The 15019-nt window shown below is 43.3% G+C and overlaps 1 protein-coding gene and 1 pseudogene across 2 annotated transcripts in view; one reads left to right on the forward strand and one right to left on the reverse strand.

Moving 5' to 3' along the window:
* Positions 1-1198: 1198 nt before the first annotated feature.
* On the reverse strand, positions 1199-9468 carry LOC106569266 (NAD-dependent protein deacylase sirtuin-5, mitochondrial-like; annotated as a pseudogene).
* A 1222-nt stretch (positions 9469-10690) lies between these two features.
* LOC106569162 (phosphatase and actin regulator 1) overlaps positions 10691-15019 on the forward strand; it is an 87111-nt gene continuing 82782 nt past the window's right edge. The window contains exon 1 of one of the 2 annotated variants that reach the window (XM_082960900.1): positions 10691-10937. In XM_082960900.1, the coding sequence (XP_082817026.1) occupies positions 10826-10937 (112 nt within the window). In that variant the 5' untranslated portion in view covers positions 10691-10825. The remainder of the gene's footprint in view (positions 10938-15019) is intronic. The other variant, XM_082960901.1, reaches the window with a different exon arrangement.

Raw genomic sequence — 15019 nt, forward strand, 5'->3', positions numbered from 1 at the left:
ACAAGACAAACACCTGACAATGCATGTATAAAAGGAGAAATGTGACAAATCGGTCTACCGGTCTCCCCAGTGTCTCCCTAAGGAATAGTATCACAAAGGACATTGGTTATTGATTTCGCTGCTGTACAAATTCAAATCAAATCAAATTGTATTAGTCACATGAGCCGAATACAACAGGTGTAGACCTTACAGTAAACTGCTTATTTACAAGCCCCTAACCAACAATGCAGTTTAAAAAAAATACAGATAAGAATAAGAAATAAAAGTAACGATAGTGAGACTATATACAGGGGGGTACCGGTACAGAGTTAATGTGTGGGGGCACCGGTTAGTTGAGGCAATATGTTCATGTAGGTAGAGTTATTAAAGTGACTATGCATAGATGATAACAACAAAGAGTAGCAGCGGTGTAAAATAGGTCGGGGGGGGCAATGCAATAGTCTGTGTAGCCATTTGATTAGGTGTTCAGGAGCTGTTTAGAAGACTCTTGGACCTAGACTTGGCGCTCTGGTACCGCTTGCCGTGCGGTAGCAGAGAGTGGTGACTACTGTGGCTGGAGTCTTTGACAATTTTTAGGACCTTCCTCTGACACCGCCTGGTATAGAGGTCCTGGATGGCAGGAAGCTTGGCCCCAGTGATGTACTGGGCCGTTCGCACTACAGTTGCCATACCAGGCAGTGATGCTCTCGATGGTGCAGCTGTAGAACCTTTTGAGGATCTGAGGATCCATGCCAAATCTCCTGAGGGGGAATCAGTGACACACATCTGATCAGATATAAGTCCAATGAGCCATTAACGCTGAATGATTTTAAACCTGAACTGTGTGGTGCAGTAGAAGTATGAATAAAACACATTTTATCAGGTTCTGTTTTGATGAAGTATCCCCGTTTGATGAAATATCTTTTTTTTTCAAAAATGCACTAAAATAAATCCCTAAATAATCTTTTATTAAAACAAAAACATTGCATCTTATAATAGTGTCGTGGACGGCTGTGACACAGCCCGGGATCGAACCTGAATCTGTAGTGAAGCCTTAAGCACTGGAGTGCGCCACTCGGGAGGCCCCTCATATATTAAATCTTGTGCATAATGTATATAAAAAGTGGGTGTTTAAAGAGGGCATTTTCCAAAAAAAATGAATGAGATTCATAAGATACAGATTGAACATAAATTCCACAAATGCACCACGAGACACAGATCACAGGTGTCCAGTACTGTCTCCACCTTGGTCAGGACGTGACACCACGAGACACAGATCACAGGTGTCCAGTACTGTCTCCACCTTGGTTAGGACGTGCAAGTCCAGAGTTTCCCCAAACCAGGTCACATTGAGCCTGAGCAGAGCATGACAGTCTCTCCTCTCACATCTGCACATAAAACCACCGCCAGACAACACCACACATGCAGGTTAACATCACACATAACAGGTATGTATGGTTACTTAGGATTGAGAAGAGGTTAAGTTAAAAGCAAATAACAAAATATTGCCACTATGTAGAAAATTATTTTGTAACAAAATATGTCAACAAAGAGACACAGAACCAAACGAATCATCCCTACCTTGGCAGCTCCTCTGAAGGAATCTTGGCATCACTGGTATCTGGGTCAGTGGAACTGTGGAACAGTGGAACAAATTAATACAATAAATGTTCTAAAAGTCAAGTCACACAGCCAATGCAGACAATTCACCAGACCCAAATGGAGAATGAAGTTCATCATGTTGAGAGAGAGGAATGTTCCTGCTGTGAGCGGGTGGTTGTGCTGTACTGAGGGGCTGTAGTGCAGCTGCAGTTACCCTTTCCCCTCTAGGGCAGCACATATAGGGCTGCCCTGGTTCACAGCCACATGTCCACAGCTCACACAGCACGTCTCAAACAGACCTGATGACTCACAGGGGAGGAAAACACAGAACTGAACACCAACCAGAGACTTTGGAGAAGAAAACAATGTATTTCTCTCTCCAAAACATGCTGACAATGACATTTGTCCAATAAGAATTTCCCTTCAGAGAATTTTTTTAAGGTATTTTACCTTTATGTATACAGGTACAGTGAGGGAAAAAAGTATTTGATCCCCTGCTGATTTTGTACGTTTGCCCACTGACAAAGAAATGATCAGTCTATAATTTTAATGGTAGGTTTATTTGAACAGTAAGAGACAGAATAACAACAAAAAAATCCAGAAAAACGCATGTCAAAAATGTTATAAATTGATTAGCATTTTAATGTGGGAAATAAGTATTTGACCCCTCTGCAAAACATGACTTAGTACTTGGTGGCAAAACCCTTGTTGGCAATCATAGAGGTCAGATGTTTCTTGTAGTTGGCCACCAGGTTTGCACACATCTCAGGAGGGATTTTGTCCCACTCCTCTTTGCAGATCTTCTCCAAGTCATTAAGGTTTTGAGGCTGACGTTTGGCAACTCGAACCTTCAGCTCCCTCCACAGATTTTATATGGGATTAAGGTCTGGAGACTGGCTAGGCCACTCCAGGACCTTAATGTGCTTCTTCTTGAGCCACTCCTTTGTTGCCTTGGCCATGTGTTTTGGGTCATTGTCATGCTGGAATACCCATCCACGACCCATTTTCAATGCCCTGGCTGAGGGAAGGAGGTTCTCACCCAAGATTTGATGGTACATGGCCCCATCCATCGTTCCCTTTGATGCGGTGAAGTTGTCCTGTCCCCTTAGCAGAAAAACACCCCCAAAGCATAATGTTTCCACCTCCATGTTTGACGGTGGGGATGGTGTTCTTGGGGTCATAGGCAGCATTCCTCCTCCTCCAAACACGGCGAGTTGAGTTGATGCCAAAGAGCTCCATTTTGGTCTCATCTGACCACAACACCTTCACCCAGTTGTCCTCTGAATCATTCAGATGTTCATTGGCAAACTTCAGACGGGCATGTATATGTGCTTTCTTGAGCAGGGGGATCATGTGGGCGCTGCAGGATTTCAGTCCTTCACGGCGTAGTGTGTTACCAATTGTTTTCTTGGTGACTATGGTCCAAGCTGCCTTGAGATCATTGACAAGATCCTCCCGTGTAGTTCTGGGCTGATTCCTCACCGTTCTCATGACCATTGCAACTCCACGAGGTGAGATCTTGCATGGAGCCCCAGGCCGAGGGAGATTGACAGTTCTTTTGTGTTTCTTCCATTTGCGAATAATCGCACCAACTGTTGTCACCTTCTCACCAAGCTGCTTGGCGATGGTCTTGTAGCCAATTCCAGCCTTGTGTAGGTCTACAATCTTGTCCCTGACATCCTTGGAGAGCTCTTTGGTCTTGGCCATGGTGGAGAGTTTCGAATCTGATTGATTGATTGCTTCTGTGGACAGGTCTTTTTTACAGGTAACAAGCTGAGATTAGGAGCACTCCCTATAAGAGTGTGCTCCTAATCTCAGCTCGTTACCTGTATAAAAGACACCTGGGAGCCAGAAATCTTTCTGATTGAGAGGGGGTCAAATACTTACTTCCCTCATTAAAATGCAAATCAGGAGTGGCCTAGCCAGTCTCCAGACCTTAATCCCATAGAAAATCTGTGGAGGGAGCTGAAGGTTCAAGTTGCCAAACGTCAGCCTCGAAACCTTAATGACTTGGAGAAGATCTGCAAAGAGCAGTGGGACAAAATCCCTCCTGAGATGTGTGCAAACCTGGTGGCCAACTACAAGAAACGTCTGACCTCTGTGATTGCCAACAAGGGTTTTTCCACCAAGTACTAAGTCATGTTTTGCAGAGGGGTCAAATACTTATTTCCCACATTAAAATGCAAATCATTTTATAACATATTTGACATGCGTTTTTCTGGATTTTTTTGTTGTTATTCTGTCTCTCACTGTTCAAATAAACCTACCATTAAAATTATAGACTGATCATTTCTTTGTCACTGGGCAAACGTACAAAATCAGCAGGTAATCAAATACTTTTTTCCCTCATTGTAGGTCAATCAAAAACAAATTATTATTTACAATGATGACTTGTCAAACACATCAATAAACAACAATTACAATAAAGGGAACATCAATTACACAACACATGAAAAGCAAACACAAAAATACAGAAAGCAAAACAATCATCTGAAAAACAAAACACTTTGAACACACTGAATCCACCAACTTTAAGGACTTTTGGAGAGCATTCCACATGAGAGGCACAAAAAAAACTGAAAGCAGATTTACTTAACTCGGTGAAGATTAATGGGATCTCCAGGGTTAGCCATCCCTGAGCACGGGTCTGAAGGTCAACAATGACGTAAGGTATGTCAGACGTTAATGCAAAAGGTCTTTATTGACAAAAAGAGTGCAATGCATCGATCTATGAGACTTCAAACAGGGCCAGCCTACTTTCTCATTCAAAATGCAATTATGTGTACTGAACCTATCGCTCGTAACAAAGCGCAATGCGCTATGATAAACTGTGTCCAATGGCTTCAATACAGTGGAAGCTGCATTCCTATAGATGATATCGCCAAATTCAATAACCAGAATGAATAACGACTCAATGGTTTGTATTCTGCTATTTTTAACCATAGACGGGACCTGCTCTTATAGAAGCCCATTTTAATTCTTAACTCATAAGAGTGGAATTCAACTGTAACGAAGTGCGTGAGAGACTGCAAGCAAGTTCAGGGAGTGAGTGTTTTAATAAATAAACACAACATAATACAAAATAAGAAACACGAACAACGCACAGACATGACACAGAAACAATAACGCCTGGGGAAGGAACCAAAGGGAGTGAAATATATAGGGAAGGTAATCAGGGAAGTGATGGAGTCCAGGTGAGTCTGATGATGCGCAGGTGCGCGTAACGATGGTGACAGGTGTGCACCATAACGAGCAGCCTGGTGACCTAGTGGCCGAAGGGGGAGCACACGTGACATCAACTTTATGGTCACAAGATTATTACTGACAATGCACCTGGGAAGATATGTACCTGTAGCAGTACGATAACGCTGTGACATAGTGGGAATGGGATGAGTTACCTCAGCAGGGGTTTGGCTGTTTTTGAGTCAATGTTATGTTGGCCGAGAGAACTTATGCCCCTTTCATAATTGGATGCAAGCCAATTATTTGTAAAACAATTATTTGTAAAACTGGGGCCTCTTCCAAAAGTGCTCAAAATGGTCAATGTGTTCAAAATCCATCAAGGAACAGTAGGATTTAAGCCAGAGGAGATGACTAAAGCATTCCATTCAGTGACCCTTTGTTGGTAGAGGCCCGGAAATGAGAACCCGCTGCCTAGCCTGCCTATGAGCCCTCTGAAGTCCTCTTTTAATTGCTCCGATTTATGAAGATTGTTGTGGTTTGTACCAACATTATTTTTTTAAATGATTTAACTAGGCAAGTCAGTTAAGAACAAATTCTTATTTACAATGACGGCCTAGACCGGCCAAACCCAGACAACGCGGGCTAATTGTGCGCCACCCTATGGGACTCCCAATCACAGCCGGTTGTGATACAGCCTGGATTCAAACCAGGGTGTCTGTAGTGGCACCTCAAGCACTGCCTTAGACCACTGCCCCAATCGGGAGCCCGTGACTACCGTGTAAGAATTTGGGTGCTTCTCCATCACAGCATGGTCCTGGTGATCTATGTCACAAACACGGGCTCCAGGGAAGCAGTGGGTACTTGCTTCCACGACCACCACATCCCCAACTATGGAGCTCCCTATAACAACCACTAGCGGAGGACAACGAGAGGGTCGCTGCGAGCCTGTGAGGCGTGTTATGATCCAGGGGATGGCCAGCTCATTACCCCAGGACCAGAAACAGAGAAGCTTGCACTGGGTGCTAAGGTGGAGTGGGAAGGCCTCATCAGAGGGCCCCGATGATGTCAGGGGGCTCAGAGCCATAAAATGGTTAGAGAGCCACAGGTCTGGACGTGAGGGCAGAGGGAGGATACGTTGGAATGTTCCGCCTCTTTTACCTCTAACTCCATTCCACTTTGCCTCCAATGGTGTAAAGCAAGACAAAATAGTCCTCCAGTTCTCGTGTGTGAGATGTTAATACTGGAAAGTGTTCAAAGGTAGTGTCCTCAATGGCTAGTGTGCTTATTATAATGACGCATACTGGTTTCTTGTTGAGAGCTGTTTGATGTAATCAACCCTAGGTGAAGGACTCGAATAGATAAAGTTAGTCTATTCTTCATCTTAACATTTTCGACTTTTGACAACTAGTTTTGGAAACCACCACAAGAGCAAGGGCTAATTATCTGGCTACTGTATATCCTCTCAGTTTAGTCATAAACAATGAAGCCTCCCTTGAAACAGTGCCCTCTTTCTAAAATGTATTTGCCTGTGGCCTTGTCTGAACCCAGCCAAGCCCTGCTGCCCAAGCCATCCCAGCCCAAGCCCAGACCTTCCACAGGCCCACCTAGCCATCTCTTAGCCCAGCCCAGCCTAGTACAGAAAACCCCAGCCCAGCCCTCTCACCGTGGATCTAGAGGACATGTCTGGAACCGGCCTGGTAGTGCAAATCATCTATGACCTGGGCGTTGACTACCACAGACCGGACCTGCTTCCGGACTCAGCATGTTTTCTCAACCTTGAGAGGTGCGGGTTCTGAAAGAAGGCCTCAGGGGTGGCTAGGTCCTGGGGACAGAGATAAACAGGGCCATGGAAGGTTAGAGGTCAGAGTTTACAGTGCAAGGAGGTAGAAGTCGCATTCCCCTGCTCAAACTTCGCATGTATCAACCAATGGTTGCGTGCCAGGTCATCGACTGTGTCGTGATTGCTATAACATATGATGTGGTTAGCTGATACTTAAAATAACTATCCAGGCGTTGTAAGATCTGGCAGGTGTTAGCAATGCCTGGGCAGGGGAACGCGCACAGAGTCTGAGCGGTCAGGGTGGAGAGGGATGGGTTAAGTCTACAGTGTTAGGGGCTGGCTGGGTGAGACTAAGTAGGTAGATATTTAACAGAGTGGGAACAAGCTCCCATAAATAAACACTTGGTGGGCACTCAATCATGCAACCTGAGACTGTCCCACTTTCATGAACTGACACTGGCTCCAGCTCCTGGTTCTAGCTCCTTGGCACTGCACGCAGTAACCGTGGTTACGCAAGTAACACCCCACCCTCCTCCCCCTTCTCACTCTTGTTGTCAAGATAAATCTGTTGATAGGGCACAGAGCCATATTATGTGAAGAAACAGACAGACCCCCATTACCACAATGACCCTGGAGCCACCCTGATGCTGAGATCAAAGACTAAACTTTGACCTAGCAACAAGATGGGAAATATGACCTATTTAGCTACACATTCACACACACACACCCATGCAGTGTGTTTATTCTACAATTTCATACAGTACATGTCATACAGTGTGTGGGAGTTTATGTAGATATGAGAGAGAGAGAGAAAGTGCAGTACCAGTCAAAAGTTTGGACACCTAATCATTCCAAAGTTTTTCTTTATTTTTACTATTTTCTACATTGTAGAATAATATTGAAGACATCAAAACTCTGAAATAACACATATGGAATCATGTAGTAACCAAAAAAGTGCTACACAAATCAAAATATATTTTAGATTTTAGATTCTTCAAAGTAGCCACCCTTTGCCTTGATGACGTGGGGTGGCAGGTAGCCTAGTGGTTAGAGTGTTGGACTAGTAACCGAAATGTTGCTAGATCGAATCCCCGAGCTGACAAGGTAAATATGTGTCGTTCTGCCCCTGAACGTAGCAGTTAACCCACTGTACTAGGCCGTCATTGTAAATAAGAATTTGTTCTTAACTGACTTGCCAAGGTAAATAAGAATGACAGCTTTGCACACTCTTGGCATTCTCTCAACCAGCTTCATGAGGTAGTCACCTGTAATGTATTTCAATTAGCAGGTGTGCCTTGTTTAAAGTTAATTTGTGGAATATCTTTCCTTCTCAATGCGCTTGAGCCAATCAGTTGTGTTGTGACAAGGTAGGGGTTGTATACAGAAGATAGGTAGAAGACCAAGTCCATATTATGGCAAGAACAGCTCAAATAAGCAAAGATAACAGTCCATCATTACTTTAAGACATGAAGGTCAGTCAATCTGGAAAATTTCAAGAACTTTGAAAGTTTCTTCAAGTGCAGTCGCAAAAACCAAGTGCTATGATGAAAATGGCTCTCATGAGGACCGCCACAGGAAAGGAAGACCCAGAGTTACCTCTGCTGCAGAGGATAAGTTCATCAGAGTTAATTGCACCTCAGATTGCAGCCCAAATAAATGCTTCACAGAGTTCAAGTAACAGACACATCTCAACATCAACTTGTTGATGGTCTAATTTCTGCTAAGAAACCTCTACTAAAGGACACCAATAAGAAGAAGAGACTTGTTACGGCCAAGAAAGACGTGCAATGGACATTAGACCGGTGGAAATGTGGGTTTTGGTCTGATGAGTGAAAATGTTAGATTTTTGGTTCCAACCGCGGTGACTTTGTGAAACAGAGTAGGTGAATGAATAATCTCCACATGTGTGGTTCCCACCGTGAAGCATGCACTGTAGAAGGAGGTGTGATGGTGTGGGGGTGCTTTGTCAGTGATTTATTAAGAATTCAAGGCACACTTAATCAGCATGGTTACCACAGCATTCTGTAGCGATACGCCATCCCATCTGGTTTGCTCTTAGTCATTCGTTTTTCAACAGGACAATGACCCAACACACCTCCAGGCTGTGTAAGGGCTATTTGACCAAGAAGGAGAGTAATGGAGTAGTGTTTAGTATAGTGTTTACAATGAGAGGAAAACCCCACTAGGCACAGACCTCTACTCAACGTCTATTCCATGTTGGTTCAAAGTAATTTCAGTGTGGAAACATCGTTGATTCAACCAATGTGCACCTGCCCTGTACGATTGTTGTAGGATTATGCAGTCTGAATGGTGTTTACAATTGAGATGGGTTGGGATGAGTAGGACCGCAGAGTGAAGGAAAATCAGCCAACGAGTGCTCAGCATATGTGGTAACGCCTTCAAGACTGTTGGAAAAGCATTCCAGGTGAAGCTGGTTGAGAGAATGCCAAGAGTTTATTCCACGTCAGTTCAATGTAATTTCAGTGTGGCAACAACTTTGATTCAACCAATGTTGAGAGAATGACAAGGGTGTGCAAAGCAGTCATCAAGGCAAAGGGTGGCTACTTTGAAGAATCTCAAATATAAAATATAATTAGATTTGTTTAACACTGTTTTGGTTACTACATGATTCCATATGTGTTATTTCATAGTGTAGATTGTTTCACTATTATTCTAAGATGAAGAAAATAGTCCAAATAAAGAAAACCCTTGAATGAATAGGTGTGTCCAAACTTTTGACTGCTACTGTATATCTGTAGCATTGTGTAAACATCTGTGTGTACATGAGCATAAAAATCATGACTATGAAATTAATGCCTGTAGTTCTATGTATGTGTGTTTTACATGACCTGAGAAAGCCATTTCCTCCAGTAGCCTGCAGCACCACCAAAGGTAGGAAATCCACTCTTTGTAGGATTATGCATTCTGAATGGTGTTAACAATGTAGGCAAACCTGTTGATTAAGGCCCCATTAGGTACAGACGTCAATTCAAGGTCTATTCCACGTTGGTTCAAAGTAATTTCAGTGTGGAAACAACGTTGATTCGACCAATGCGAGCCTGCCCAGTGGGAGTCTACCCAATGTTTTTAAAGTTCTGAATCTGAATGAGCAAACTCGTTCAAATCAGCTGTGGCTCGTAAATGATTTTTTTTTTATAAAACATTTAAACACAGCTTTTAATAACAAATAAATATAATTTCCCCAACGATACATGTATAAAACTGAAAACAGTGAGGTGATGAGCCATCAAGTCAGGATAAAATGTACATGCAGGCAAATCAATTGTGCATCGATCACTACATTGAATAGCCTGTGTTCAGAATATTTTGAATTCATACATAACATTTGTAACACGTCCATACCGAACCAGTAGAGCTACCAGCCTGCGAGGCAGAGTTTGTTTACTTTTCTTACAGTAATTAGTTTGAAAAACCGTAAAGACTCCCTTACTGTCACAAAGCATAGAATTTTTCGCTCCAAAATTCGGTCATGGCTAGAAGGGATCCAAGTTTTGTCAAATTATCTTAAAAAGTATATTTCTTTTGTATTTTAGCTAACTCTAAACCTTTTCATAACCTGCTATGTTAATTATCCTAACCTGCTGCGTACATTCTCCTATACGAAATGTCAAATCTGACGTTAATTTGCCAAAAGCTGGATCCCTTCTAGCCAGACCACAAAATCCACTGAGGGGAAAGATATAGTCTAGTTTATAATGCCCTCTGGTGGTGTTAAAATATAGAACTTCCTCTCTTCCCTGAGCTCACACTTTCTTTCTTTCTTTTTTTCTTCGTTTTCATCCCATTTTGCTGATACGTCCATAAAGGACCCAATATTTCTAATTTAATTCCACAAGATGGCGTTGGATAGGCTATTTTAAAAATGTATCACGAATGTATAACACAATTTACAGTTATGTCTTTTGGTTTATCATAGTTTACATACATGAAGGAAAATAATGTTAATGTTCTCATAATGTTAGCTTTCATAGGCAGTCATATGTTAGTTCAAAAACCTCGAATAAATGCAATGACTGGTCTGATGTTTCCATTTTAGCGATTTTTCCCCCCTCTGATATTCCATTCTCATTCCACTCTGCTGTTGGGTTATTAAGGAGCTCTGTAATAGCAGCTCCAAGCCTCGCTTCAAATCTCCCAGCATCTCCTTCTCCTGTTCTACCCTTTCTATTTATTTCTCTCCCCACCAATACCTTCCCGTGATCGGCCGTGGCTCTGTGTCTGTCCCAACACGCCAGTCGTCACTGGACGCTGCTCAAATTGATGGCGGCTTCTCCGGAAGACCATATAGACCGCCGGCGGATCAGGAGAGTCCGGTCCAAGAGCGATACCCCGTATCTCGCCGAAGCCAGAGTCTCCTTCAACCTGCATACAGGTAGGTTTGTTCTCAAGTGTGGCCATTGATTCTCGGAGCACCAAACCTTACTATTGTAAACTAACGGTTTTGTAAAATAGATTTATATTTCATAGTTATTTTTACTGAGACAGCTCGATCTGCACTAGTGCATATATAATGTGGACATTTGGTTTTGCCTAATTTGCCCTTTTGGTGGCATTTTGGACACATTTATCATATCGAATTGTTTGATTGGTCGATTGATCATTTGCTATTAGGCTATGTAAGAATAAGAAGAAGATGAATGGTCATTGTACAACGTGTGATATTTTATTTCGTTAGAGAACGGCATTAGGTCCTCTAATTCATTTCAGTCACATAATAGAGGGAACATTCGACTGACAATCTGAGCCCCAACGTGATCGTGTAGTCAACAGCAAGGTGTTCGGATTATGCCGGAGATCCCTGACAGAAAGCAGATTGGTGTTGACTGTTAAAGCACCCGTATATGTTAAATACATCCAAGTTATTATATACAGTGCAATATTATTGGTATATTAGATGTTGATTAGATTCCGTTTCTGGCTTGTGGGAAACGTACACAAATTGCTCCCTTTCCGAGCGCCTAGGTGTATTGCATCTCTTGTTACCATGGTGACTTGGCATAATTTTCGGGCTGAGTCTGTTGTTAGCCCATGAGAGGCATTCAGATTTTTGTTTGCATTGTAATAGCATACAACTTCAACCAAATACAGCCAAATGTAGCCTAGGCATCCGATCACATATCGCAGTTATTCGTATTTCGATATCATGCAAAATGTGGTCTATGCGATTGCATGATTGCCATGATGAATTTGTTCAGAAATAAATAGCCTTGGAGACGTTTGCATGGTTTTAGTTGGCATATAGTCAGTGCATCAGTTCAATAGTCTTGCAGTGCTTCTGTCACCTGGCCGGAGCTGTCCACTGTGCTGTGGTGCTGAAACGGCGAGAAAGCCCAAATTGCGTTGCGTACGTGGACAAACTTCGAATAACTTAAGGTAAAGTCTTTAAATGTTATCTTTTCGGATATTTTTTTCTGTATTAATCTGCTATATTTTGTTTAACCATTTCTGTTATGGTCACACCCACACTATGAGTGATCTTCTGTGACTAAACTGCAGCATCAGTCCCTATGGTGTTTAGATGGACTTTACTGTGTTATTGATTAACAGTCAATTTTGCACCGACTTGCATAGTTTCAGGAATAAATACTTTTTAGGCTATTGATGCATTCTGGAAATGTCTACTATCTTGTGTTTTGATTTGTCCAAACCATGTTTTTTTGTTGTTGCTATCAACTGAAAGGAATTTAAAGAGGACAGTTGGAGCAGGTTATTTTCCCCCCCACCTTTCTAAAACAGTGCTCCCAATCCTATCAGGTAGGCTAAATGCTGTCCACAATTTTGTGTGCTGTATGGGTGTGCCTTGAGGGAGAGGGAGAGGGAGAGTGAGAGTGAGAGGGAGAGAGGGAGGTGCAGAGGGGGGAGTGGGGAGGGAGGGAGAGCTAGAGAATGAGAGAGAACAAGAAGAGAGAGAGGGGGGAATGATGGAGGAAGGGAGAAAGAGATGAAGAGAAAGAGGAAAGGGGTGATGAAGGGAGAGAGCAAAATGAAGGGAGAGAGAGAGAAACAGAGCAACAGAGACAGAGGGTATACATATGGTTTGAGGCCAGCAGGAGGCCAAGCAGAGCTTCTATGTGGAAACAAGGTCACCAAGTAATTTAGTCCAGATGAGCCCTGAGGTAACCTGGACCCAGTTCACACTGTCTGTTCTAATGAGCCCGTCACTCTGTGGCAGGTAGCATGCTGTGAGTGTTATGACTTTGCATGTCTGTCCTCCTTTTGCCACCTTTTTGGGAGGTGGCATTAGTGGAAAGGGGACAGAAGAATGGGGACCAGCACTTACAGGATTCATGGAATAGGAATGGATTGCTGCTGCTGGGTCGGAGTGTGTGTGACTGTGATTGTGTGATATCTGACCCCGTATTGTGATCTGTGGTGTCTGCCACAGACAGATTGTCACACAGTATACAGTAGCAGCATGCTTCAGGTCTATTCCATGAATCCTGTAAGTGCTGGTCCCCATTCTTCTGCTCCCTTTACACTAAGGCCACCTCCCAAAAGGTGGCAAAAGGAGGACAGACATGCAATCTGTCTGCGGCAGACACCACAGATCACAATACGGGATCAGATATCACCCAAACTCACAGTCCCACACACTCACACATACTCCGAGGACAACAGAAAAAACATTCAGAGTGGACAACAGTTGAATTATCTGAGGACACAGTTCAAAAGGCAGACTATTGTCTGATTGGTTGATGGACATGTTGATCCAGGGTCAACATAATAAAGAGGCCTCAGGAACATCAACAGCTTGGAGAAATCAGTACATGCAGTGCTATTTGTACTCTGAACTGTTCACCATTTGTGCTGAAACTGTTGAAACATTTGGATCCCTGTTCTCCCAGTATCACATACAGTAGGCACCAACAGACATGATCGTCCTGTTCTTAGCTCCTAGACAACTTTGCAGTATTTTTTATTTTCTTGCGTGTTACATTTTACATTATTTGCTCAGATGCAAATAACTTTTAGATATTAGATCGGTGGTCACTTACCAGCATTTCGACCAGAAATGTGACTTCCCTTAATTGGATTCTTTGTTTGTACCCCCTGAGGCAATTCCACTCATCCCAGGGGCTGCTCCAAGACACCGTCGATGGAGAAGAGGAATATGGAGTGGGATTTTTGTCAGACTCAGGAGGCGTACCGCTTCTGAGTATATTACTCGCTAATGTTCAGTCCCTAGACAATAAAGTAGACAAGCTCAGAGTGAGGATCTCCTTCCAGAGAGACATCAGTGACTGTAACATACTCTGTTTCGCGGAATCATGGCTCTCTCTGGATATACTGTCCCCATCCATACAGCCAGTGGAGTTCTCCGTACATGAAGAAATAACTCTCCAGGAAAAAGAAAGGTGGAGGGAGGTGTATGTTTCATGATTCACTAATCATGGTGTGATTGTGGTAAAATATAGGAACTCAAGTCATTTTGTTCTCCCGATCTGGAATACGTCACCATCAAATGCCGACCACAATACCTCCCAAGATAATTTTCTTCGGTCATCTTCACGGCCGTGTATTTAATCCCTCAAGCCAACACCACGACAGCTCTCGAGGAACTAAACTGGACTTTGTGCAAACTGGAAACCACATATCCTGAGGCCACATTTATTGTAGCTGGGGATTTTAATAAAGCAAATCTGAGGAAAACGCTTACAAAGTTTTAGCAACACATCTCCTGCGATACTCGCTCATCAAGAACTCTTGACCATTGCTACTCCCCCTTCTGGGATGGCTACAAAGCCCTCCCCCACACTCCCTTCAGCAAATCAGATCACACCTCCATTCTGCTTCTCCCCTCCTATAGGCAGAAACTTAAACAGGAAGTACCCGTGGTAAGGACTGTTCAACATGGTCTGACCAATCAGAATCCAGGGCTTCAAGATTGTTTTGATCATGCAAACTGGGATGTGTTCTGGGTTGCCTCTGAGAATGGCATTGACGTACACTTTATATACAAAAGTATATGGACACCCCTTCAAATTCGTAGATTCGGCTATTTCCGCCACACCCAAGCAAACTCCGTTGACAAACATTAGCAGTAGAATGGCCTTACTGAAGAGCTCAGTGACGATCAAAGTGGCACCGTCACAGAATGCCACCTTTTCATTAAGTCAGTTCTTGAAATGTCTGCCCTGCTAGAGCTGGCCCGGTCAACTGTAAGTGCTGTTATTGTGAATTGGAAACGTCTAGTAGCAACAACGGCTCAGCCACAAAGTAGACCTCAAAATCACGAGGCGCAATGCCAAGAGTTGGCTGGAGTGGTGTAAAGCTTGCCGCTGCTTTGGAACAGTGGAAACGCGTTCTCTGGAGCGATGAATCCCGCTTCACCATCTGGCAGTCCGACAGATGAATCTGGGTTTGGCATATGCCAGGAGAACGATACCTGCCCCAATGCATAGTGCCAACTGTAAAGTTAGCATGGTTCGTGCTAGGCCTCTTAGTTCCAGTGTA

This window comes from Salmo salar, chromosome 14 (genome assembly GCF_965601325.2).
Source record: "Salmo salar chromosome 14, fSalSal1, whole genome shotgun sequence".
Taxonomy (NCBI): domain Eukaryota; kingdom Metazoa; phylum Chordata; class Actinopteri; order Salmoniformes; family Salmonidae; genus Salmo; species Salmo salar.